We start from the raw sequence: 25,542 nt of genomic DNA, 5'->3' as shown, positions 1-25,542 counted from the left end.
TGTTTGTTGACAACAAATCTGTCATAACTCTCATGAAGAATTCGGTATTCCATGGTCGAAGCAAGCATATAGATACAAGGTTTTATTTTATCAGAGAATGCGTTGAGAAATGATAGATTGTGGTTGAGTTTGTTAATACCGGAGAACATCGAGCCGATGTATTAACTAAAGTATTGTCAGGAGTGAAGTTAGTTGTCATACGACAACTACTCAATGTCCGTGACTTAGAACTATATCAAGATTAGGAGGGGTAATGTGAGCATATAATTCAGATATGATAAGTAGTGGTCACATTTTTTTCTCCTTGCATTAGTAGTCTTAATCTTTCCTAGTTTTAAGGGATTAACTAGTGGAATTAGTCATCTTTCTTAGTTTTAAGAGATTAACTAGTGGAATTAATCTCTCATATTTTTATGGTTTAGTGATGTTAATCTTTCCTATTAATTAGTTGAATTAATCTTTTCTTTTATGTATTTAAAGAGTCTCATTGTAAGATTTTTCAACAGAAAGAAAAAATTTCTCTTACTCTATTCCTCTTGTATATTAGTGTATGTCTCTTGTATATTAGTGTATGTCTTGGATGTGTTATTCATTGATTATAAGTCAACACAGTGTTGCCTTTGGCGTAAGCTGCCTACCTTGGATCGGTGCTAAGCCTGTGCTTGTTCGGAAGAGTCAAAGGTTGAGGTCGAAGTAGGTCCGCTCAGTGACTCAGTGAGGATCCTTTCTCAGATCTAACTATCATCTTGCCGACATGAAGTGACCCACAGATGCATTAGCTGAACTAGTTTTCCCGGATACATCAATGCATATTAAAGAATATATTTTTATAAATTATGATAAGTTAAAATATAATATTTTAATTTGTTGGGCTAAAACAAAAATAGACAAATTATAAAGTAAAATAATTTTTTTTTTCTTATGCTAACTATCCACTCCTTCACCCATGAGAGATGAGAGACCCTGCCTTTAAATAACTCCCTCCATATGAATCGTAGTGTCACCTTATTTTAACTCTTTCGGTCCCTTTGCTATGTTGCGAACTCTAGTGTCATTGTCTTGTGTTTCTTTTGTGAACCTCGTTGGTCAAACCTCCCTCACCTTGTTATCCTCAATTATAGATGTTGATCGGGCCAAATTGATCATGACTCGGGCTAATTTATAGTTGTGTCTGACACAATTTGTTAAGATTTGGATTGTGTCATCTTAGGTCTCGTTTAGTCTGGGAGTTAAGTCGGTTGAGGATGATCCAACCAACGAGCCAAGCTAGGCATGACCTACTTCTAGGTCGCATCGAACTTCTCACTAACATAGACGGAATCCAAATATTGAGTCCGGTTTAGATACATAAAAATAAAAATTTTGAAAAAAAAAATCAATTTAAAAATTAAAAATTCTAAAAATATTCTGCCTCTTATTTTCTAACAAATGTTTATATGGTTTTTCTATTTTTAAATTTTAGATTTTTATTATTTTATTATTTATTTAATTTTTAAAAAAAAAGGAATAAATGGACTTGGGCAAACTTAGGCGTGACTCCATGTATGTAGGGATGTAATCGAGCCGAGCCGAGCCGAGCCGAACTCTTGAATGTTTGAGTTTGGCTCGTTTATAATCGAGCCGAGCTCGAGCTTTATTTAACGAATATATTCATGACTCACGAGCTTATTTGAACTTTTATCGAGCCTAGACGAGCTTAATAAATATAAATTATAAATTTAAATATTCATTAAAATTAAATTATATATTTAGAGAAAATTATAATATTCTTATTAAAATTTATAATTTTATTCTAATAAATAAATTTAAAATATTTGTTTATATTTTTCATAAGTAGGGTATAAAATCTATAAATTTAATATCAAAACTATTATTTTTTTATTTAAAAGTTGATTCATGAGCTTAACGAATATGTTCACGAGCTAACGAGTCGAGTATTGTGAAACTTGAACTTGGTTTGTTTATCTTAACGAGTCTCATTAAACGAGATTAAACGAACTTTTATCGAATCGAGCTTCGAATAGCTCACGAGTGACTTGGTTCATTTACACCCCTATATGTATGTACACACTAAGTAACAATGCATCCTACTGCTCCCGGATAATAGTAAGATGATTATATCTTTGAATGAATAATTAAAAGATTTAAGATTTGAATCTATAGTATCACACGATACAAGGGATTTTTTTTTTCCTAAAAAATGAACCTAAGAATACTTACCATCTGGATGGACTTCTAATAAGTACTTTCTGATTTACCTTAATAGCCAATAAAAAATATCCGTAGAACTAAATCAATCATCTCTATAAATAATCGATTCAAATAATTAGACACCACCCTTTAAAAACAAAGCATCAAACTCATTAAATATTAAAAAATTAGTTAGATTTTATATATATTTTAAAGAATTAGAAATATATTTTTTAAAAACATTTTTAGACTCAGAGTTTTTAGAAAATATTAGTCCATATTTAAATTAATTCTAGAATCTCTAAGTTCATCACTGTGTTTTGTTTTGATTGAAATTTATTGATGGCTAGAAAAGAGATTAAAGATTATGATAGAACTTAAGAGAGTGTCAGAATAGAATGATGCAACTTTGGAATACATTTGATGTGCTCAAGTCTATGATTTTTTTTTTTAAATTCATTGATGAATCTAAAAGTTTAAAATTCTTTGAAAAATATAAATAGATTCAAGAATGTCATTAAAAGTACAAAAGTATTAATTTGATATAAATCTAATATTTTTTAAATTATTATTTTTACTTTGTTTTAATTTGGTTCAATTTAGATATTTGTGAATTCTATTGGATATTTGTAAATCCTAGTGTGTGATTTAGTATATGCAGTTAAAGCTTTCAATCTCTATCGTAATATTGATAAGAATAATATATAGCCTTAAGTTTTCATAAATTGGATATGACGCTGGATAAAAAAACATTAGAGCCCATGTTCCATGAGTTTTAATGATAATGTTGTCTCACCTGTGTCCAATTCAGTTGGTTAGAAGACGACAAATTTATTACAATGAATAAAGAATCAATTCCCAACGGATACATAACCTCTAGAAAAAAAATCCTCAATCCTAATCAACTTAGAAGTCAATTATAAATTAACTTCATAATTTATCTACCTTCACATAACTAACCTGGGAACGAACTATGAGAGACGCTTGAGATGAACTTAATCCCCAAATAATGGTAGTGAAATATTAATATTAACCAATCAAATATGCTAACAAGTTAATAAACTAAATGATCAATCAAATTACATCCCGCTACAATCTAACCCAATCAAAATTTTGATTCCCATTACCACAATTTGGTTTTACAAGCTAAATCAATTGATCAGATCCCACAACTTAACTTATCAAGTGTTCACTCAAACTCCAAATATCTAATTATAGTATCAAATCATAGTGCTGAATTTGCATAAACAATGCTACTTGTTATCAAATCCACTCTTTTCCACAATACTCGACTTGATTCTTGAAGATTCGTGAACGAGTGATGTAAGAACCTCAAGAAGGAAGTTTAACTCATTAGAGTTTGATTCTTTACCTGCTGCTGCTGATGCTGATGCTGATTCTTGAGGATTCCCTTTCAGTTGTTCTTTGAATTGCTTATCATTTTGCAAGAGATGGACATAATATATTTTCAGAGCATTGTCGGTGGAAATTGCTTGCACCGACTCGTATAAACTGTGAAAATTTTCTTTATCGTCAAATTTCTTCAACAATTTCTTCTTTGAATCATCGGGAAGACTAGCAAATGCACTGCAAATAAAGGGAAAAAAATTAATAAGTTATAGTAATCCATAGAGATAAACACCCAGATGAGAAATTAAGATAACTAACCCAACATAGACAGGAGAAAAACAAGATCCCAACAGTTAAGATTATATTTTTTACCATAAAAGATGAAAAATAGTGTAGTACTAACATGATGAATTTTTATATAAAAATATTATGCTATAATATCAAACCATGTTTTTTTAAAATAAAAGCAAAACAATTCACATCAGAATCTGAAGGGTGCCATGACTTAACAACAACCATGTTGTTAACAACAACCATGTTGTTAGAGGAACCAGGTACTACTCTGGATATCAAGTATCTAGTATGACTAGTTCTAAATTTCTTATACATGATAAATAAAAATATTGAAATTGTTTGTTGCATAGGTAGGCCATATTCTGTCAATCTATGCCTTTTGAAACTTCCAAGAAAAAGAGATTGTTTTACAATAATTAATCGATAATGCATCAAAAGCTAATTAAGGATGAAAAAGTATCACCTTGCAATGCCCCTAACATTGCCCCATTTATAACCATCATGTGCGGATTGCTTGAAGCCCACATTGAAGCCTTCTTGGGCAGAAGCCTCTTTGCCTGCAGATATACCATCTCGATAACCCATATAAGTTTTTGTCAAGGATTTATTGGCATTAGAACTTAAAATCTCTAAATAATTTAATAAAAGTTCATCAAGAAGAATAGAACAGAATAAAGTTAGCAAGGATACTGTATAAAAATGGTCATGGCGCCACTTCTGCTCTCTGATTAACTCGGCATCTGAAGTCTCAACAGGAGGTTCATCATCAAACCAACAGTCATCAGACGCATGCTCTGAAATGAAAGAAAAAGGTTTCACGTTAAACAATATATTTGATCTTTAAAACATAAATCATAAATCTACCCCTCATGAAGTCAGTTTGTGTTATACAAATCACTAAGATCCAGCATAAAAATTCTAGAAATAACTGTTAACTTGTAACTAATTAATTTCGAGACAGAAGCAATTTGTTTTGGTTCTATACAAATCACTAAAATTGAGCATAAAAACCCCAAGAAGAGTAGTACTGACTACTAATTAATTGAGTTCATGTCAGAAGCATGACCAAGTTGTAATTCTGAAAGCTTTAAGAAATGTCAATGTACAATTAGTTTAGTGGAAATACTAAAAATAACTAACATAGAAAAATTCACAAGAGAGAATAGTAAGAAAGGATATACGTTTATTCATATGTAGTTATTTGATTGCTGTGAAACCATTCTCCTAATTGATGGACTGGTGGAAGGAACTGACAGTTTAAATTAGAAATTTTCAGACTTAAGCATACCGATTTGAACATTTTCTTCAAATCCAATGGATGAAACAACAACTTTTTCAAGAGTCAGTTCCCCTATTGATGTTGCTAGATGCTCTTCAGCCATAGGCCCTTCTGAAGATAATAATAATTATATTATGGGCAAGGTATTAATTACAAAATAGAAAGAACAAACAAATAAGAATAGCTGAAAATAGCCTTGTAGAGCAAGTATTTAAGTGATCCACAATGCAGATATATTAACAAGCGTTGCATTTAGATGAAATAGTGCATCATCTCTAGAAATTAAAGATCAGTGTGTATAAAGTACAAAAAAAACAGGGCATTAGGAAAACCTCTATAGTAGAAGTTCTATGACTAATGCAAAGATTTTCATTTGATATTAGCATTATTAATGAAAAAAATTACAGCAGCAATGTCAACAGTAAGCACCTCATTAATTGAAACCATAAGCCCATAACACGACATATAGTGAGATCTCAATATCTTGCTCATTGAACTAGATAGGCATATTAGAATTTTGGCAGGGCTATAGCATTGTGTTAGAGAAATTCAGCTAAGTGAAATCCACCACGTATTATATAGGTCTTCAAAAATAGAGAGCATAAGTAGCCATGAATGTCTTATTAATGATTTATGAAAGGTTATTTCTAATAAGAATAATCAACTGTCATTTATTAAACTACAGAGTGTAAACAATTCAATAAGTCAAATTGGGCACACCAGGGTATAAGCAAGGAATAGGATCCAACATTCAGTAAGGCTAAATGACCATACATGGTTTGTTGGTGCAATGATGCTCCCAAGTGGTCAAAAGGTTATTTTGATGTATTTGACAAAGGGTTTACATTATGTTTATTTTGTGTTTGTAATGGTGTACATTAAGTGTGCAAAAGCTTGACAAAGTACACATGACTCTCATGGAGCTTGTTGACTCGATGAAGTTGACAAAGTTTGATGTGATTGTGAGATCATTTGACTCGATGGCTTGGAGATTTGTAATGAGGTGAATTTGAAAGGAAGACAAAGGAAGGCATGGAGCATGCTCGAGAAGCTGAGTGGATATGAGAGATCGAAGAGCTGATAAGGTGAACTCTAGGACGAGCAGCATAGAGCGACTGTTAGTTTGATGTCTTGGAAGCTCATAATGAGGTGAAGTCAAAGGCAACGCGAAGGATGGCATGAAGCAAGCTTGGAGAGTTTGGAGCATCCAAGGGAAGGCCTAGTGAGGTGAGGTGAGGTGAAGTAAGCTTAGAGGGCTTGGTGCAAATGAGGTACGAAAGGCTTAGCAAGGCGACCTGTAAGGCATAGAGTATCAACAACATTGAAGATCTAGAGCCATGAGAACATGAGATATTATGTGAGTAAAGTGTAATCTTGGAGTTTGTGTTTTTGGGATGATGTATTTAGTTAGGTAGGGGTAGACTACATAGCGAGTTAAGTAAATTCTTCAACTGGAGGATTGCTTGTCCCAAGTTGTAGTTTGTCTATGTACAGTCCTAGAACTTTATGCAAGCTTACGTGAGGTAAGTCAAAAAGAGGGACCTCAAAGTAAATTCAATCAAGCGGAGGGTTTAATTTAATCAACTAGTCAATTAAATCGACTTAGAAAGTCAACCAGAAGTTTAGTTGACTCAGGTGTCAACTAAAGCAAAGGTTTAAAGAACAAAATATTTCTATTCGAATATAGTCAACTAGAAATATTTCCAATTGAAGAAATTTTGAATCAACTGCCTAAAGAGTTGTTAGTTGCTTAATGATTATATTTATTCAATTAGTCGACTAGAGGCAGACAAAAGAGAAGTAAATTCAATCAAGCGGAGGGTTTAATTTAATCAACTAGTCAATTAAATCAACTTAGAAAGTCAGCCAGAAGTTTAGTTGACTCAGGTGGCAACTAAAGCAAAGGTTTAAAGAACAAAATATTTCTATTCGAATATAGTCAACTAGAAATATTTCCAATTGAAGAAATTTTGAATCAACTGCCTAAAGAGTTGTTAGTTGCTTAATGGTTATATTTATTCAATTAGTCGACTAGAGGCAGACAAAAGATAATTGTTGGGTTGTTTCTCATATAAGATTTGGAGGGCTTTAAGCTGGTGAAGGGTTACATGAAGACATCTTAAAATTCCAAGGGCTTAGATAATGTTAAGAGCTAAATTCAAGCAACCTGGTATTCTTTTTTACATTAACTTTACATTTTATATTTGTTGAGAGAAATGATTTGATTGTAAGGCATTCCCTGGTGAGATTGTAAAGAGCATTACCCTATTATCTCTGTTAAGTGGTAGTTTTTAATAGGACCTTTGTGGGGGTGACACATCAGATGCATCCAAGGTCATAGGCAAGTGCCTTGTTTACTTCGAAGCATAGATGGAAGAAAGGATGGATTGCACAAGAGTGGAAACAGTTTCCTTCATTTACCTATTGTAAAAATGATCCATGGACAGATTTACAAGAGCTACCGTGAATGAGATGATTAGAGATTATGTTCCAGCAACTAATGATCTCCTAAGGCTTGCCTCTCTTTTGGAAAAGCAGTTTAAGGATAAAAATTAATCAAGATGGCCAATCAAGAAGAACTAGTTGCAATGCTGATGAGCCATGCCCATATGTGTCCTCATAGTGTGGAAGAGGAAGCCAAAAGGAGACAACTCCCAATTTGGACATGATATTGTAAGTGTTTGGTTTAACCAGCTTATAGCTGGTTAAATGTTCTTGGGTATTATTGTTCAGAATCTGATATCCACTAGTTTCAGGCAAATTTTTATAGAAAATACATTTTGTTATTAACTTGATTTCCTGCCATTTTTAAATGATACAACCAGTATCTCAAATGCATGTTCACTAGTTTTAGACAACATGAATGTAAATATGTAATATCAAGGATGTGCAACAATTACTCAAGACCAATATACAAGTACTTGTTCGATAATTGGACATGATAACATCCCACCAGGTTTGAAAGGATGGAGGTTATTTGTCACAAGTTGCCAAAAATGAGAAGTCATCAGCTTGCTGGGCCCATCCACTAACCCAAAATGTTTAAACTTAAGAGTTGTTTACTCATATAAAGTTTATAAACCCCTTGATTAGCCTACAACCCCTTGTGTTAGACTGGAGTGTTACAATCTCTTAAAAAGGGTTGACGTCTACATTCCTGGAGTTCATGTTGAAACTCTAATCTTATTTTGGTTTGTCACTCTATAGAATACAACTTCAAAAGGATAGAGTAGTCATTAGTCTTTGTCTCTTTCCAAAGATATTATTAAACATTTCATAATCATTATCCTTATATTAACTATTCATCTCTAGTCTAGATACTGAAATCACTATCTCTCTCTTTCACCTGATAACCTTCAGAAGTTATCATTTTGTATTTGCAAACTTCAAAATTCTGTGGTATTCTTACACGTGGAGTTAAGGTAGCAGATTATGTTAAGCCATTTGAAGATTATCACCAAATACATATTTTGTAGATATCTGTTGAAGATTGTCATCAACTACAATCCAACTTTCAGTTCATTTGTGGATGAGACCAAATATATTTTATGGATATAATCCGCATGGGATATCTAGTTATAGGATATTCTTTTTTTCTTCTTCTCTCTCTCTATATATATTTTCCCTTTTAATTTTCAGATTAAACCAAAGTGGGTTTAAACTCCATCTTGTCTCCCGTTATAGTGCCAGAGAACAAGATGAAGATTCAAAAAATGGACTTCCAAAATCAAAATATGGAAAAGTGATTTATAGTTCCAACTTGGGCCAGTTTGAGCATTTCACAACAAAAATAATGCATGTTTCCCTCATATCTCTTTGGAAACTAACCGAGAAGGGTCAATCTTTTTAAATCTAAAATCCATTTCGAGATATTAAAGTGTTTAAGTTGCTCACTAATTGTAAGTTTCTTACCGTTTCATGTCTATGACCCTGATTCAGGGGACTTGAACTATCTAGCTCTTCAACTGGCATAAAGAAAGCTAACCGGAAAGCTGCTCTGAGGCACCGACCACCCAGAAAAGGCTGGCTAGTTTTTAACAAGGACTGAGAAATTTGATGATGACTCATGCACAAGGATATATAATCCATTTATCTACTTATTGATGCACATAGAAATATATAGAAGCCAAAGAATACATTTACCCACCTCTATGTACAGCCAAAAACTCCGAGTGTTAACAAATCAACATACTCCACTTAATTCTATTTATTTTTTTTATAAATCCATGTTGTGATCGTTCTGCGACGAATTATGCACCAACCTATATCAAAAATATAATGAAATAAAATATTCACCTGGCACCATTACCGGCCGACATACAATGGAGTTGTTTTGTTGATACAAAGACCTGAGTCAATCAAACCCAAATAAATATCATCATTAATCCGAATTAATCAATTATTTCTCAATATCAAAAATAATTATTTGTCAATTCTTACCGATGCCAAGAGGTTCGAAAATGGAGATAAACCTATTATCCTTCTTAGTTAGGGCAAAAAGAGGGCCGGTGGCTCTCTCCCTTGGCTCAGCCAGCCAGCGGCGGTGAATAGAAGCTGCTGGGAAGAAGAGGCAGGAACTGTTGCCGTTGGCTGAAGAAAAAGGAAGAAAAGGGGGCTGCTGCTGTTTTTTGCTTGGAAAAAGAGAAAGAAGCTGCTGGGAAGAAGCAGCTGCGACTGGGAGAGGGCTGGAAGGGGAGGAGAAGTTTCTGTTGCTGGTGCTCGTGCTGGTGTTGGGAGGAGAAGAGGAAATAAGAGGAGAAGAAAAATAAAGGAAGAAGGAGGAGGAGGAGGAGATGCCGGCGCGTGCGTGGACGAAGAAGGAGGAGGTGGCGGTTCCGAGTCTTCCGACGACGCTCGCTCTTTTGGGGGAAAACAAAAAAGAGAATACCTAACTCCTTAAAAATAATTTATTTCGTAATCCATTTAAATTTAGTTTAGTTATAAATAGTAATCATAATTAAATCCACATCTACTCTAATTTAAATTAATATAATTTTAATTTCTGTGTTCATAAGAATTTAATTCGAATCCAATTCCACTTCAACTCAACCTTTAGTTTTAATTTTTAATAAATTAACTTCATCTGTTTTATCAATTTAATTTTTTTAAAAAAACTTAAATTTAATATTTGATGAGTCCAATTTATTATTATTATCATCTATTTTTTTATAAAAAAAATAGTATTATTAATAGTAAAATAATCTTTAATTGTTTTTATTTAACTATACAACCAAGTTTTCTCCCTTGGTTATATATATCTTGTTATGTGTTATGTCATTGAAATTTAACATTTTTGATATTTAAATAAATTTTATATTATTTTACTATTATTAATCATGTTTTTTTTCCTTTTTTTATTTGATATGTATATTTATTATAGTGGTAGATATGTTACAATGGTACAAGAGATTAATTTCTAATGAATACATACCCTCATGAAAAAAAATTCTTTCACTTTCTAACCACTTGACTATCAACTATAAATTGATCCTGTAATTTACTTCTCTTAACATAAATTAGGGACTATGAGATACGTTTAGGGTTAACATAATCATATTTATACTACAAAAATGTGCACCATCCTAAACTGTATCTTTTAAAATATTTCCTTAACAAATATAATTTTAATTTTCTCTCTAATATTTTTATTTTATTTTATAATATCATTCCTTTTAAACATTTTTTATTAATGTGAGAAAATTCGGATGATAATTTGATTAGGTAAAATAAATATTTTAATTTAGGATAAAGGCATTTTAAATATTCGGAGGCATTTTAAATCAAGGTATTTTAGTTCTGATAAGAGGCATTTTAGAATGTAATTTGATGTTAATAAAAATGTTAGAAGGCATTTTAGAGGTATTGTAGAATGAATTTAGATCAAGTTGCAGTGGTTAAACAAGTACCTTCACCAGTCACCAGAATAATAGCAATAAAATCAAGTCCGGAAGACATTCTAAAATTTGACTCTCTAGGAACAAAAGATACTACAGATCATTATGCAGCTACAAAAAGTTCCAAATATGATCTTAGTTCTTGCTTCCAAATCCACGAGGAGTAGGCCTTGCCGACGCTGAATCTGCAAACTGTCTTCTTTTCCTTCGTGCTGTTCCAGGAGGTGCCTGTCAAAATACATATAATAGATTGTGCCAATGAGTTCCTCCAAGTGTAGATTACAAAAACAAAGATGTCGATGAGTTCCTCCAATCCATCATTTTGTAGATCAACTCTTTATATCAAGGAAATTAAGGCCTCAATACTTCTGTTCGAAGCTGATTTTATGCCAAGATCATTTGGGGTAATCTTGCCTATCTGATAGCACCAAAATCCTAGAAGAGAACATTAATATTCTTCTACTACTCTACTAGCGTCGAACAAACTACTATGACAAACATTAGACAAGGATTATCAAGATGTTAAATCCGACCACAATTGGTACCTTTTGCTCGGCTTTCAAAGACTCCTCTAGGTTGCTCAATGCCGGGATCGATCCTCCTTGCATCACACCCAATAGATTCTTCATGCGAACACGCATTTGGAATAACTGAGCAACAAGTTGACTAACCTGCAACATCACAGACCTCTTTAGGATCCAGCATAGTTTTTTATGCTTGAATGAAATTGTAAAGCCGAGCAAATTAAAAGACCTGTTGTTCTGTCTTTCCAGACTCTGTAGCAATTCTCTTCCTCCTAGCAGCTGACTCAGCTAGTAGCTCGGGCTGTTCTCGTTCCTCTGCAGGTCAAGTCACTAGAATGAGCAGCCTTTAAAACATGAAAACACATACTTTCCATGGGGATATGACCTTTAGGAATACATGATTAAAATGTATATTTCCATGTCAAAATTAAGTAATTATATTCTTGGCGCATCCACATTACAATTGAAATTAGATTGATACAGTTTTGTTTGAGCAAGAATGTTATGTTATATTCTTAGGAGTTGTAAATTTGAGAGAAGACAGAAAAGATAAAGGGAGGGAAGAAACTATGCTATTATCCCATGTAGTAGGGGTATAACTAAGGTGTACAAAGGAATTGAACTTCCATTAACCTCACATTTACCTGGGGTCATCACATTAATCATCGCTTCCATGATATTCAAGTTTTTCTCTGCTTCACGAATTTGTGCTGGAGTCACCTTTTTCAGACATAAAATGTGAAAAATTAGAACTAATTTTCTAATTCCTAACGATGGAATTGGTTTTGAATGATCTCTTTTAGCTTTATTTCCAAGTTTTGACCTTAGGAGTAGGTCAACGGAAACATGGAACGAAAGAACAGGCATCTAAATGGATACCTTGCCCATCCCTGGAATCATACCAATTACCCGGCTCACTGAACCCATTTGTGCAACAGCACGTGTTTGCTTTAAAAAGTCATTGAAGTCAAATTTTGCACTCATGATCTTTTTCTGTAACTCCTCAGCATCTTCTTGCCGCATCTACTAGCATAATAGATCCTCTTAAATCAAAGTAACAAGTCACCCAAAATAATAACTTTGACAGAAAGAGATGCTTACAACTTCTTGTGCTTTCTCAACAAATGAAAGAACATCACCCATCCCTAATACGCGACCTGCCATGCGGTCAGGGTAGAACGGCTCTAGATCTTCCATCCGCTCGCCTCTTCCTACTAGCTTTATAGGTTTTCCTGATACCTGTGATGCACAAGAAGAAGAAAACATTGTATAAGAACAAGAGTGGGTTCACAGCAAGTGTGAATGAATTGTTATGAAAGATGAGATCACAAAATTTTATCAGTGGTCCTCGGAAAGCAAGGAGATTGGTCAATTTTTAATATGATACTAAGACATGGTGATCTACGTGGTATAGGAAACTGAGATATTCTAGACATATGAATGAAATGATCATATTCCAGAGTATAAAACTACATAGTTTCCCCAGGATAACAATGAATATGAAAGTGCACAAAACTTTGCCTCTTTCAGATGTAATGAATCAGTTGTATGGCACCTCCTGTAACAGCACCTGCAGCTTGAACTTACATCTGATTCATTACAGTTTGAACTTTTCTTACTGTATGGCACCTCCTGGAACTTACATCTGAATGAAAGGGAGGGAGGGGGAGAGAGAGAGAGAACTAAATGATGTATAGTTAATAGTTGTAGAAGTAAAATGCACAAAAAAAAAAAAAACTTTTCTTACTTATTAGAATAAATAAGAATTTTTTAGGTCAATGTTAAACAAACAAATGGACAGATTCATGAGCAGTTATGCAATTGCATTGGCTAAATTGTGGCATATGCATAAACTTTTAAATGCATTTATCCATCTAGACCAAGCTATGGTTTATTTTTATCTTCAAATTTTCTTTTCCCAAAGATGTGATCTGTTCAATTTTCTATGATGAAACAAGTTGTAGTAGTTTTCTAGAAGCAAAAGATGAAGAATGAAGAAATAGATGACATAGCCACTTGGAACATATTGAAAGGCATACCTCTTTAACACTCAAAGCTGCTCCACCTCTAGAATCACCATCCAGCTTAGTTAGTATGGCACCAGTAATACCAATCTCGATATTGAATGTAGTAACCAAGGCTACAAAGTAAACAGTGATAATGAATCAGATGTAAGTTCAAACTGTAATGTACAGTGAAAACAATGCCTCATTTTCCATATTACAAGCAGCTGGTTATATTAACTACTAACTGGTAGTATTAAGTAGATGAATATTAATAGTAAGAATAACTAAATAAACAATCAATAAAGAGTCTATTACTGATCCTAGTTTTTAGTTTTCTGCAATATACAGCATGTCAACAAAGAATGCTGGAAGAGTGTAAGCAGATTGGCACAAGCGTTCACCCACCTGCAGCTTCTTGGCCAGTCATTGCATCAACCACCAGCAGAACTTCAGTAGGATTCAGTGCCTGCTTTACTTCCTTCAGCTCATCCATCATCGATTTATCAATCTAATTGAATTGAAGTATAATGTTAAAATGAGCTTGGACTTAAAAATAAAATGTTATGATGATTTTCATTGTTAAGGATCTCCTCATTCTCCATAGACAAGATAGTAAACTGAAGGAGATTTGGCTGCATATATAAGTGTTTAAGAAACAAGTCGACGACTCTCTTTCAAATGAGTAAAGGAATTTTTTTGACTGAATTTTCGAGTCTCATTTAACATGCTTCGTCATCTTTACAATGGATTTCGTAAATACATGATAAACATAGTTATTTGTTCCACTAGTATGGTAAAACAAAAACTTGATAGCCCACTACATGCTGATATTTATATAAACTAACAGAAAAGCAATTACTCCCATTGTCATGTATAAAAAATAATGAAGCATCATGTACATTAGCAACATGGCACAAATAAGGTTTAATGACCTGTAATCTTCCAGCAGTATCAACTATAACAACATTAATTGACTTCTTCTTGGCCTCCTCAAGACCATGCTTAGCTATTTCTGCTGGTTTTACATCCACACCTTCTGCATAAACAGGGACATCTATCTGCACTAGAACACAGTCAGTATTAAAATGCTCAAAAGGAATAAATACAAAGAACCATATCATACCTAGGAAAATAAAAAATCTGTAGCATAAACAATATAAATCTGAAATCATGTTATAAATCCCAACTAGTTAGGGTTAGCTATATGAATTTTATCCCTCCATCAAACTTTATGCAAGGTTGTAGCACTGGTAATAGTTAGATCAATTACATCAGTTATAATTACATTAACAAGAGATTTTTTGGTCTCCCTCGGACCCTTACACCTTCAACTCTAACACAAGATTCTACTAGATGATTATAGCTTATACACTGGCATTTATGCAAGATACCACCACAAAATGAGAAGAACTTCATGATGATAAGAACATGGCAATGACAAAACTACCTGAATATAACATACAAAAATCTAACCTCATTTGAAGTGCAAGAGGGAAAAGAAGTAACGGATTTCTTGACTGTACAAAAAACATATTGTAATTACCTTCTCGCCCAAAATCTTGAGTTGGTCTATAGCTGCAGGCCTATACACATCAGCAGCCACCAACATGCAACTCTTACCCTGGAAACCATTTTTTTTTTCTTTATTAGCTCCAATAGAATGTGGAGTTTTTTAGTGCAGCAAAGACTTAAGAAAACAAGAGCATCCTCATTCTTCACCAATTTCTTTAAGTAGAAGGCAAGCTTAGCGCAAACAGTTGTCTTTCCGACACCTTGAAGACCAGCTAGTAAAATTACTGTCGGACCAGACTTTGCAAATACCAATTCTGAAACTTCTCCACCCATCAACTTCACAAGGTCATCATGCACAATCTGTGCACACGATGTTGTTAGTGGGAAATGGGTTAAACTCAGTCAAAGAACAATGTTTGATATATCTTACAAAATTGTGAGAAAAGCGTTATTTTCATAACTACCTTTACTAACTGTTGGTCAGGTCTCACACCTCGTATCACACCTGCACCAACAGCCTGATCACTAACAGACTGCACAAACCTTCTCACCACGGGCAAGCTTACCTACACAAAAGAATATGAAAAGGCCATAGAATCCAATGATATATGAGTTTTCCATCAAAGATATGACGATTAACTCACATCTGCTTCCAGGAGAGCTCGCCTAATATCCCTCATTGGTTCTGCAATGTTCTCCTTGGACAAAACATCTGCCAAATATTGAAAATTTCCACCAATTCAAAGTATTCATTCCAGAAAAAATAAAAGGCCAGCATTTTCACTTTAAAGTAATAAGGACTCTAAGGAAGAAGTGAGGGAAAAGAATAACCGCAGACCTACGCCTCTGAGCTTGTTCCACGCTGTTTCTAGACCAGTAGTCAATTGACCAAACATCTCCGCCCTTACTATACAACATCTCCCTCTACGAACACGCTCAGATTTCGAATGAATCCAGCTCCAAACTTCCCTCTGAGATTAATAGATCTTCCGATCATGGAAAGTGAAAAACAAGAAAACAAAGTGACTTCGGATTAAATTTTTAAAGCTCAAGGTGAGCTTACAACGAACAGGGTTCTGCCGGAAGATCCGGTGTAGAGGGCCGAGCCGGTCCAGGAACTATTGGAATGAAGGCTCTGCCTTCCAGTTCCAGCCCCTCTAATTGAGCTGCAAAAGGCTCTTGCGAACTGGAGAGACGGCGAACCGACGGAGAGATGGCGGGAAGGCGGGGCCGAGAAGTAGATGGCTTCCATGGCGGAATGGGAGGAGACGAGAGGCAAGAAAGGATAGGATAATGGCGTTATAACAGTATGTTTTTATGTTTCTCATTCATTACTTTACTAGTTTATTTAATTTGTAATATGACCCTCCCACAATTAACATTCTACGTAAAAATCCCCGCAACTCGCCGGCCCATAGATAGACGTGCTAGGCCCAAATAATTTTATTAATATAAAATTTAATTAATATTTAAAATTATTAAAATGGTCTTTTTGAGAATTTAGCATTAAAAAAACTTACAGATGTAGCCCGGGTGAACCCGTCCCCTCTTTTCTGTGCCCTTGCAGTCTGACACCTCTAAGGGTCCCATTAAACTCGTATTGCTATATATATTACTTGGGAAGTTACCGTGCCTTGGATGATATAGTTTTCGGGAACATATAGTGTTGGGATGCTACATTACTTGCAAAGTTATATTGCTCGAGAAGCTACAGTGCTACAGAGCTACCATGACTGAGGGCCTGCTTGGTTCGTGGAAAAAAATCAGAATGAAAATGTGAATGATAAAAGTGGAGAATAGGAATGAGAGATTTTCACTCTTCCCTTTTATTAAGTAATGACTTATTTCCATATTTAAGGGATTAAATCCGTGAGATTCATCACTAATCTCTCAAACTAAGCACTCATTTTCAATCTTTTTTTTATTTCCCACTCTTATTCCCATCAACCAAATATTTCTAAAAAGTTATAGTGCTCGGGATGCTACGGTACTCAAGAAATTATCGTGTCCCTGAAATGCTATATTGTTTGAGAACTACAATATCAAAAAGATTATATTGTTGTAGTGTTCGATAAGCTACAGTACTTGGAATGCTACAATGCTTGAGGAACTACAATGTCATTGACTGCTACAGTATTTGGGAAGCTAAGGTACTCAAGAATGCAACTCATTCGGGTTCTAGAATGAATCGCATAGAGGCATCATGTTGACATAGCGCTCCATGTCTCCCATTCGGCCTAACCTTCTTGACTCTGCTCGGCCACAACAACTTTCTCATGTAGAGTCCTTGTTGAACCGATTCTTTTATAACCTCAACCTCTGACAACTTCTGACAATCATAGTCATCGTACGCTACGACACAACCTCCCTTGGCAAGACAACATGCACTAAAGGCAACACCTGGTTAGTGATTCGGCTATGTCAATTCTATGGCTCCATCATTGTCCCCTCTGTCGTCCAACCAACCTATTTGTGATTCCTAGCTCATTCTCTTCCCACGGCCATTTAAGACCGGGCAATGATAAGTGAAAGGTATGATTTTCTTCTAGCGTGTGAATGTCACTCTTCTCTCTCAACTATTCTCTCTCTTTGTTTCTCGTGCATTCACAAGCCCCCATGTAATACTCTGGTTCTGAGATTCTGATTAAGTATGGCTTAAAGGTTAGATGGTACTATCCATATCATCAAGGTGCACCTTCCTTTTCGGAAGCCTAAACTTAAGAACTCAAAGGCACGCTTGGCTTGGAGAAATCTGAGGATGAGTGACATCCTGAGAAGTTTTCCAGGATGCGTGCGAGTAAGGACAAAGCACGCTGAAAGGACCTCCGGTGGTTTGTGGAACTAGTCGTCAACCCGATGGACAATTCTAGTGGTGTTCCCGGTTCGGTCCGGGTGCGGCCCGCTCAGGCCGGGGCGTTACAGATAGTATCAGAGCGACCTTGCGACCGTGAGTGTGCCTGTGGCAAGAGCACCCAGGGCACCACCTAGCGAGGGAGATTTTGGGATTTGCCTGTGGTGTGATTCGTGGTTACACAACGAGGACGTTGTGTCTTTAAGTGGGGTGATTGTAATACCCTGGTTCGGTCCGGATTCGGTCCGGGTGGAGCCCGCTCGGGCCGAGGCGTTACACCCCATTTCCAGCTCAACGTTAATTTGACTGTCAAAGGGGTCACACCGTCAATGTTAGCTCCTGTTGATATACTTTGACTCGTAGGACACCGAGAATAGATCAGTCAAAGAAAGGTCATTGTCGTAGCCCTAGATGAAGAGAGAGGAGGATCCCGAGCGGATTAAAAAAGAATACCATCAAATACTTATTTTTATATTATTTTGCCTATTTTTATTCTCTCATGTCTATTTACTTAAATCAAATGATCCATCCTTCCTTGGAGATGGCACTATCAGTATTAACCAAACCTAAAGCAGTGAGAATTTTACATTCAAGAAAAATACATTCACCAATCAGAAGCATATATACATCCATAGTGAATCTGCACACATCTAGTCATATACAAGTTAATGATGCATTAGACTGGTGCTTTGCTGCTGGATTGTCCTTTAGCCTGCCTTCCTCTCCTATGATTTTAGAAGTTGCATGAAGTATCATCTGAAGTGAAGTCGGTTCTTGTCTCTCTTTAGTGTCTTCGAGATTAGCATCCTCAAGAAGTTCATTACATGCACTGTGTGCATTAGTCATCAAAGGATCCATCATATGGAGTCAAAACAAATCATCACTGCAGTGAAAATAAAAAACTGAGACTAAAATGCATTTGGTATCAGTTGATCACCTGACTCATGTTGGAGCAAAAATTGTGGCAGTATTTCGCGCATTCATCTTGTTTTCTTGCTCTTCTAGAACAACATTAGCCATCAAATTGATGGCCCAATCCAACAGAGCAACAGCAGCCTCTGTTTCGAGTAGTGATCTTGTGAGTCGACCGTAATCTTCTTCGGTTTGGCATTTCATCACCTACTTAGAGGAGAGTGAGTCCAACAACCCAGTAGGGATCTCTCTAAACTAGGCCTGTAGATGCATCGATCTTTGAAATGAAAGCCTTGAGCTCAAGAACTTGAGGCTAGCTTTATTCTGTTTGGAATAAGTACCTTTATTAAACCTGCTAGGCAATGCACATCACTCCTTCGGGAACTATTCCATTATTTAGTTGGTTCTTGACATATTTCTCTTGGCTATTCTCGGCATTAATTCTGAAGATTCCTTTTTCTTGTTTAGTTTATTTTAATGGAGTTAAGTCCAAGAACATATGAAGAACTACAAAAACTCTGTAAAACATCTATATTGATAGGTATTATAATATTCATAATCTAATCAAAAAGTATAGAATATACATGTCACATCCATATTATATTGACGCATTCATTTTTTTCACACTTATTTTAACATTAACACTCATTATTTGTGGATTCCGTTGTCCATTCATCTTTATTTTTATTATAAATTAAATATATATAATTTCAATTGTATCTACATAAATTAAATTATTGTTATTTAAAATAAATAATAATAATAATTTTAAATATATTATTTACCTAAAATTAAAATATATTTATTTAAAATTAAAATAAATAATAATATTAATATATTTATTTAAAATTAAAATATTATTATAAATTTGAAATGAAAGAGTACAACATATAAAAAAAATTACACTTGCATAAACTTAAAATATAATACTTTCAGAGATTGTTGTTGTATTGTGACCAAATATGTTCAACTAAGTCTGCACGAAATTGATGATGCACATGACTATCATGTAGTTCGGAATTTGTCTTGAAATAATCATGAAATCCTCGATTTGAACCCTAGATGGGTTGTCCGGGTTCATCACCTTCATCGTTATATCAATTTGTCACTTGGCATCTCTTATCTTCAATAATCATGTTGTACAAAATAATACATGCTAACATAATATGTTTTAACTTTTCTTGTACCAATAATGAGCTGGACCTCTGACAATTGTCTATCGAGCTTGGAGCACCCCAAATGCTTGTTCAACATCTTTTCTTGTAACCTCTTGTCTTTCCTTAAACAACCTTCTCTTGGAATCTTCCGAGCAAAAAAAAGTCTTCACGAAAGTAGCCCATTCCGGATATATTCTATTTGTCAGCTAATACCCTTTTGTATATTGAGTCTCGTTGACTATGAAATTAATCTCCAGGACATTTCCTTGCAAGACGTTATTGAATATCAGAAATTCGTATAACACATTAATATCATTACGTGAACCTGCGACACCAAATAATGTAACCATATCCACAAGTCTTGAGACGCGACCGCTTCACGGAAATAGGTACATGTATAAAATTGATTTGAGAGTAAATACTCTCAAACCGAATGTCAAAACATACATCATAACTTGGAATTTATCCTCTACAGTCGAGGTAAACCCCTTGACCATCACACATTTCACTTACATGATATGCACTCAATGTAACTCACTCCATCTCTAACATAAAACAAAGTCAATCCAACCACAAATCACACACTCACACAATATCACACAACACCATGACATGCATCACAAAAGAGAATCAAACAATGACATCAAAGCAAAATCAAAGTGTGGAGCAAGTGATATTCGGTCATGGCAAAGCACGGGCATGAGCAATTGCATGAATAGTGGCTTCAAAACACGGATGGCAGCACATCCATCCACAGATGCAAGCAAAAGCAATCCTGCACACCTTGGATTGGAAGAAACGGTGAACTCCAAACAGAAAGCATCCCACCATAGGTCGTCACCCCACTTTTAGCAAGTGGTCAACTATCAACAGATTTATCATGTCTTTACCGTGAGCCATTTGCTGCGGACTAGATAGGTCTTTTTTGGCCGACCTATGCACCCTCCTGGGCTTTTTGGTAAAACCCTAGTCGTCAACGGATTTGGTGTTGTCCTTACCGTTAGTCGTTTGCTGTGAACTAGGTAAATCATTATGGTGGATCTATTCACCCTCCTGGGTTTTTTGGTAAAGTCTTAGCCATCAACGGATTTGACACTGTCTTTACCGTGAGTCGTTTGCTGCGGACTAAATAGATCAATTATGGTGGATTTATTCACCATCCTCGCCCATGTCCCTAACACACATCCTCTCACAAGTCAAGATTTTGACTCTCACCACCGGTCACAAGACATGCACAAGTCAACAATTTGACTTGCTTACATACACTCAAGTCCTTAACGTAACTTGCATGTACACACACAAGCCTTGAGGCTACAAAACCACAGACAGTATATGAATCTTCAAAAACACGGACAGGAGCTGAAGCTTCAAAACCATGAACTTCCAAACCACGGACAACAGATATAGCCTCAAAACTATAAACAACATGTGGAGCAACAAAACACAGACAGCAAATTCTTCACAGGCAGCAACCACTTCAACTTCTGCATAAGTCCACAAATTGATAAACATTAATTTGAATTTTCCGCAACATCCTATCGATATCAGGAACAATTCCTTCAAAGCAACATCTGTTGCGGGCTTTCCACAGAACATATATCATACTAGAAACTCTAAGACACCGAGCTTTCATTTTCCGACTTGCACCTTTGTAGTGTTGGCCAAGAATGTGAAATAGCTCCACCACTGAGTTAATTTCATGATTTATCTCTAGCCAACCCCTCACCTTGTTCCAAAGAGCACATGTGATAGGGCACTCAAAGAACAAGTGACCATTCGACTCATCTTGACCTTGGCAAAGCACACATGTCTTGTTTTCCTCATATGACAAACTATCGGTTGTTTGTAGCCTCCCATGGGAAAGTAACCAAAGAATGAAGCGATGCTTCGGCATAATCTCCGGCCTCCAAACCAATGATGCCCACGCCACTTCAGTGTTGGTTGATCCTAGGAAGATCGTACCGGTTCCACTGTACAAAAATTTTGTACAAGCGTCGAACCTTTCCTAAATAGCCTATTGTGTTCTTTAGAAATTAAATTAGGAATCACAAACGGAACTTAACATTATTGATTCCAAATTTAACTTAACTGTTCTTAATGGTTTAGATTTAGATCGCAAGCGGAACTTAACACTATTGATCCAAATCCACCTATGTTATAAAGTCGATTGAATATTTATTTCTAAAATCGGCTCCCAGGTCAAACATGGCGAGGCACTAGGCCTTCTTGGGTATGAGATCATCCACCACTACCTTGACAAAGCCTTTAATAGAAATTCAATATTTAATTTCCTAAAATAACATTAGGTTTAACCGAAAAGAACAATCGAATCACAAATTCAAAAAACAAAAAAAAAACACGAACTTGAATCATAAATTCGAAACTCTAGAATCATATGCCTCTTGTGTTTGGAATTCATACAAAGAAAAACTAGCATGATGCGGAAAATAATTACTAGTTATACCTTTATTTGTATGCAATGACCTCTTGATCTTCTACCGTATTCCTCTTCTTATCTCGGACGTCGTGTGGGCGACGATCTACCGAGATGAGAACCACCCAAGCTCCTTCTTCTCCAAGCTAGTTTCGGTCACCACAAAAAACTTCAAGAGATGTGAGGTTTGGCCATCATCACCAAGCTCCAAGGGATGCTAGAAATAAAGCCTCCTTTCTCTCCTTCTTCTCCAAGCAATATCCGGCCACTTTCCAAGCTCCAAAGGATGAAGAGTTTTGGCCAAGGAGAAGAAAGAAAAAGGAGAAGGGAAAACTTAGAAGGGTCAGCCACACCACCAAGGAAGAGAGGGACGAAAAATAGAATAGAGTTGATAGCCATGAAGGCACCCCTACCCTCTCTTTTATAATCCTTGGTCTTGACAAATTAGGAAAATTTAAATAAAACCTTCCTTAATTTCTTTGCCATGAAAAGGAAAATTTAATTAATTAAAATCAAATTCCTTTTCTTAAATCATATGGTCGGCCACCTCACAATCCCAATCAAGGAAAGTTTTAACAAGAATTAAAACTTCCTAATTTGTTTCCGGAAATTTTAAAATAAAATTTTCTCTAATAATTTATTCCTTCATGGTTGGTTATAAAAAGAAATATATAAATTAAAATTTCTCTATTAAAACATGTGGATGATTTTCAAAAAGGAAAGTTATCTTTAAAATTAAAATCTCCTTACAATCTACAAATAAGGAAAGATATCAAATCTTTTCTTAATCTTTTGTAGAAACTTATAAAAGGAAATATTTAATTTTAAACTCTCTTTTAAATCATGAACATGGTTACAAAGGAAAGTTTTATCGAAATTAAAATCTTCCTTTCAATCTATAAATAAGGAAAGTATCAAATCTTTTCTTAATCTTTTGTAGAAAGCTATAAAAGAAAAGATTTAAATTTTAAACTCTCTTTTAAAATCATGGAATCCACATAAGAAAATTTTTTAAAAATAAAATCCTTTTAATTTTATTGTGGCCGGCCACCTAAGCTTGGACTCAAGCTAGGGCCGGCCACCACTTGGTTCATCCAAGGATTAACTTGGTCGGCCCCTTGCTTGGGCTCCAAGCAAGGCTTGGTCGACCACCTTAGGATGGGTATAAAGGTGGGTATAATACTTTATAAATAAGATGTAAAATACCGAAAATAGGCAAATATTGATAAGAGAATTTTCTGGAATTTTTGGAAAATTTTCGGGAATTTTTTCGGAGCTCGTACAGACGAGTTAACGGGGATTAAAACGGGGCCCGAAAAAGCCTGTTTAGGCTACCCCGTTTTAGCGAGGAAATGTTTATTTATTTTTCCTTTTTCTTTTATTTTCTTTACTTCTTTTTCTTCGCCGACTCCCCGCGTGCCCGATCCTTTTCTTCTCCCCAACACCGACGGTTTCCATTTCCTCAACGCCGGTTCTTCTCCTCCTCTCCTTTGATTACTCTTCTTTCACTCACTGCCGCAAGCCGTCGATTCTCTTCCTCGTATCTTCCTCGCGGACCGCAAGATATGCCTTAATCGGCCCAGTCGATTCCCTTCTCTGCCGACGTCGACCCCCTCACCTGTGCCCTAGTCGCCAGCTAGCTGGCCGCCGATCATCATCCACTGGACGCCGGAGCTTTACCCTTTTCTCTTGGATTTATCTCCTTTGTTTCGGCCAGAATCTCTACTCTGCCCTAGCGTCGGCAGATGGCTGCCCCTTTGCTGCGACTTGGCAGCACAACCGCCACCCGAGCCTAGCTTGATTCATTGTCGCCCCTTCTTCCCTATTAGAGTGTAGCCTCGGTATGGGCTGGACTTCGGCCAAGAGGAAGGTTCATGCACTAGCCTTGGTTAGTCGTTGTTCCTTCTTCCCTTTTTCTTGCCATAGAATGCCACAATCCACCCTGACAGAATCGTGGATTCCTCGACACCTAAGGGGATTTGATTTGGAGGTTAGTAGTTTCATCCAACCCTGATTATCGATTTCAACAATGAATCTTTGTTTGCTATGAATTATCGAGTGTTGGATTTTCTTTAGGGATCAACAGCCACACTGGTTTGCTTCGGTCACATTTTTCCAGCAGCAAACAACCTTCATCTAGCAGCTCACTTTATTTCAGTAGCCACAGCGGTTGTGAATTGAGGTAAGGTTCGGGTATCAGAAGTTTTCTTGTTGTAATTCAGTTGTTTGGACTGATTCTAAGAGGAATGGATGTTTTGTTGTTCCTTAGGTGGTTGTCGATAGAAGCTTTAGGGCAGGGAGGGGGATTTCCAGCGGCCCACCTTGTTTATGGCTGTGAGTTTGAGGTATGTTGTAGGAATTTGGCTATGTGTTGTAGTGGATAATGGATTGATTTAGGTATGATCTAATTACATGATTATGTGTAGGTTTGAATTGGAGGTTGTAATTAGTTGTCGAGTGTGAATTAGGTTTATATTTATGTGTTGACTAGGGTTTTTGCCCTAATTCAGTGTTAGAGATTTTATTTAGCTACTTATTTGAATTTAGCTAAATAAAATATACACATTGATTGATACAGGACTTTGATTCGAGATGAGACGTTGGATTTGACTGGATTGGACCTGCTATTTGAGGCGGGTACCTTGACTTATCTTTTTGATATGTCTTGTTGATATATCTAGTAGGTTATAGCTTTTAGTAATAATTATGTTCGTCCTTATTTTGGTACGTCACTACCGGATACTCGTTACATGCTTGTTTGCTCACCTGTTATGCATTTTATGCTAGTATCCATATGATTATATATATGCTCAGTGAGGTAGTGACATACCATGCTTGTTATGTTCAGGACTTAGGTTTTTGATATCCTAATTGACCTGTGTACTTTAGTTCTTCGTATTTGACCATCGATACTACGATACTCATGTTATATATATGGATATGGTTATGCTGATCAGTTTATTGCTATGCTTAGTGTCATGCATCATGATTGCATGCTGCGCGATTGTCGGCTCCACTATGGTAGAGCACATCGCCAGTTACATATACTGCACACACCACCACTCATGGATTAGTGGTATATCAAGCAGGTGTGTGGCGGTTCTGTTGTTTGGCTCCGTTGGTCAGATGACTCAGCGTG

General features: G+C 35.7%; 2 protein-coding genes and 1 pseudogene across 4 annotated transcripts; all 3 read right to left on the bottom strand.

Moving 5' to 3' along the window:
* Positions 1-3,246: 3,246 nt before the first annotated feature.
* Positions 3,247-10,015, bottom strand: LOC121984212 (putative tRNA 2'-phosphotransferase). Of its 3 annotated transcripts, XM_042537038.1 has the most exons (7): positions 9,554-10,015; positions 9,410-9,462; positions 9,026-9,136; positions 5,123-5,224; positions 4,525-4,628; positions 4,298-4,419; positions 3,247-3,777 (listed from the first exon to the last, which is right to left on the bottom strand). In XM_042537038.1, the coding sequence occupies exons 4-7, from the start codon at positions 5,214-5,216 to the stop codon at positions 3,444-3,446; spliced, it is 654 nt and encodes a 217-aa protein (XP_042392972.1). In that variant the 5' UTR covers positions 5,217-5,224; positions 9,026-9,136; positions 9,410-9,462; positions 9,554-10,015; the 3' UTR covers positions 3,247-3,443. The 3 variants fall into 3 exon arrangements, with proteins under 3 accessions (XP_042392972.1, XP_042392973.1, XP_042392971.1); XM_042537037.1 differs by lacking the exon at positions 9,026-9,136 and having other exon boundaries at positions 3,249-3,777; XM_042537039.1 differs by lacking the exons at positions 9,026-9,136; positions 9,554-10,015 and having other exon boundaries at positions 9,410-9,457.
* Positions 10,016-10,964: 949 nt separating this feature from the next.
* LOC121984211 (signal recognition particle 54 kDa protein, chloroplastic-like) lies at positions 10,965-16,367 on the bottom strand. Its single transcript, XM_042537036.1, has 15 exons — positions 16,113-16,367; positions 15,888-16,020; positions 15,694-15,761; positions 15,514-15,615; positions 15,257-15,409; positions 15,081-15,158; positions 14,470-14,595; positions 13,943-14,045; positions 13,571-13,671; positions 12,633-12,770; positions 12,411-12,554; positions 12,176-12,251; positions 11,761-11,846; positions 11,553-11,678; positions 10,965-11,235 (listed from the first exon to the last, which is right to left on the bottom strand). Exons 1-15 carry the CDS (start codon positions 16,299-16,301, stop codon positions 11,143-11,145), a joined length of 1,716 nt encoding a protein of 571 aa, XP_042392970.1. The 5' UTR covers positions 16,302-16,367; the 3' UTR covers positions 10,965-11,142.
* Positions 16,368-18,842: 2,475 nt separating this feature from the next.
* Positions 18,843-25,542, bottom strand: part of LOC121986551 — a 57,452-nt pseudogene continuing 50,752 nt past the window's right edge.

Source organism: Zingiber officinale, chromosome 5B (assembly GCF_018446385.1).
Source record: "Zingiber officinale cultivar Zhangliang chromosome 5B, Zo_v1.1, whole genome shotgun sequence".
Classification (NCBI taxonomy): Eukaryota; Viridiplantae; Streptophyta; class Magnoliopsida; order Zingiberales; family Zingiberaceae; genus Zingiber; species Zingiber officinale.
This window is presented reverse-complemented; position numbering and strand designations above follow the sequence as displayed.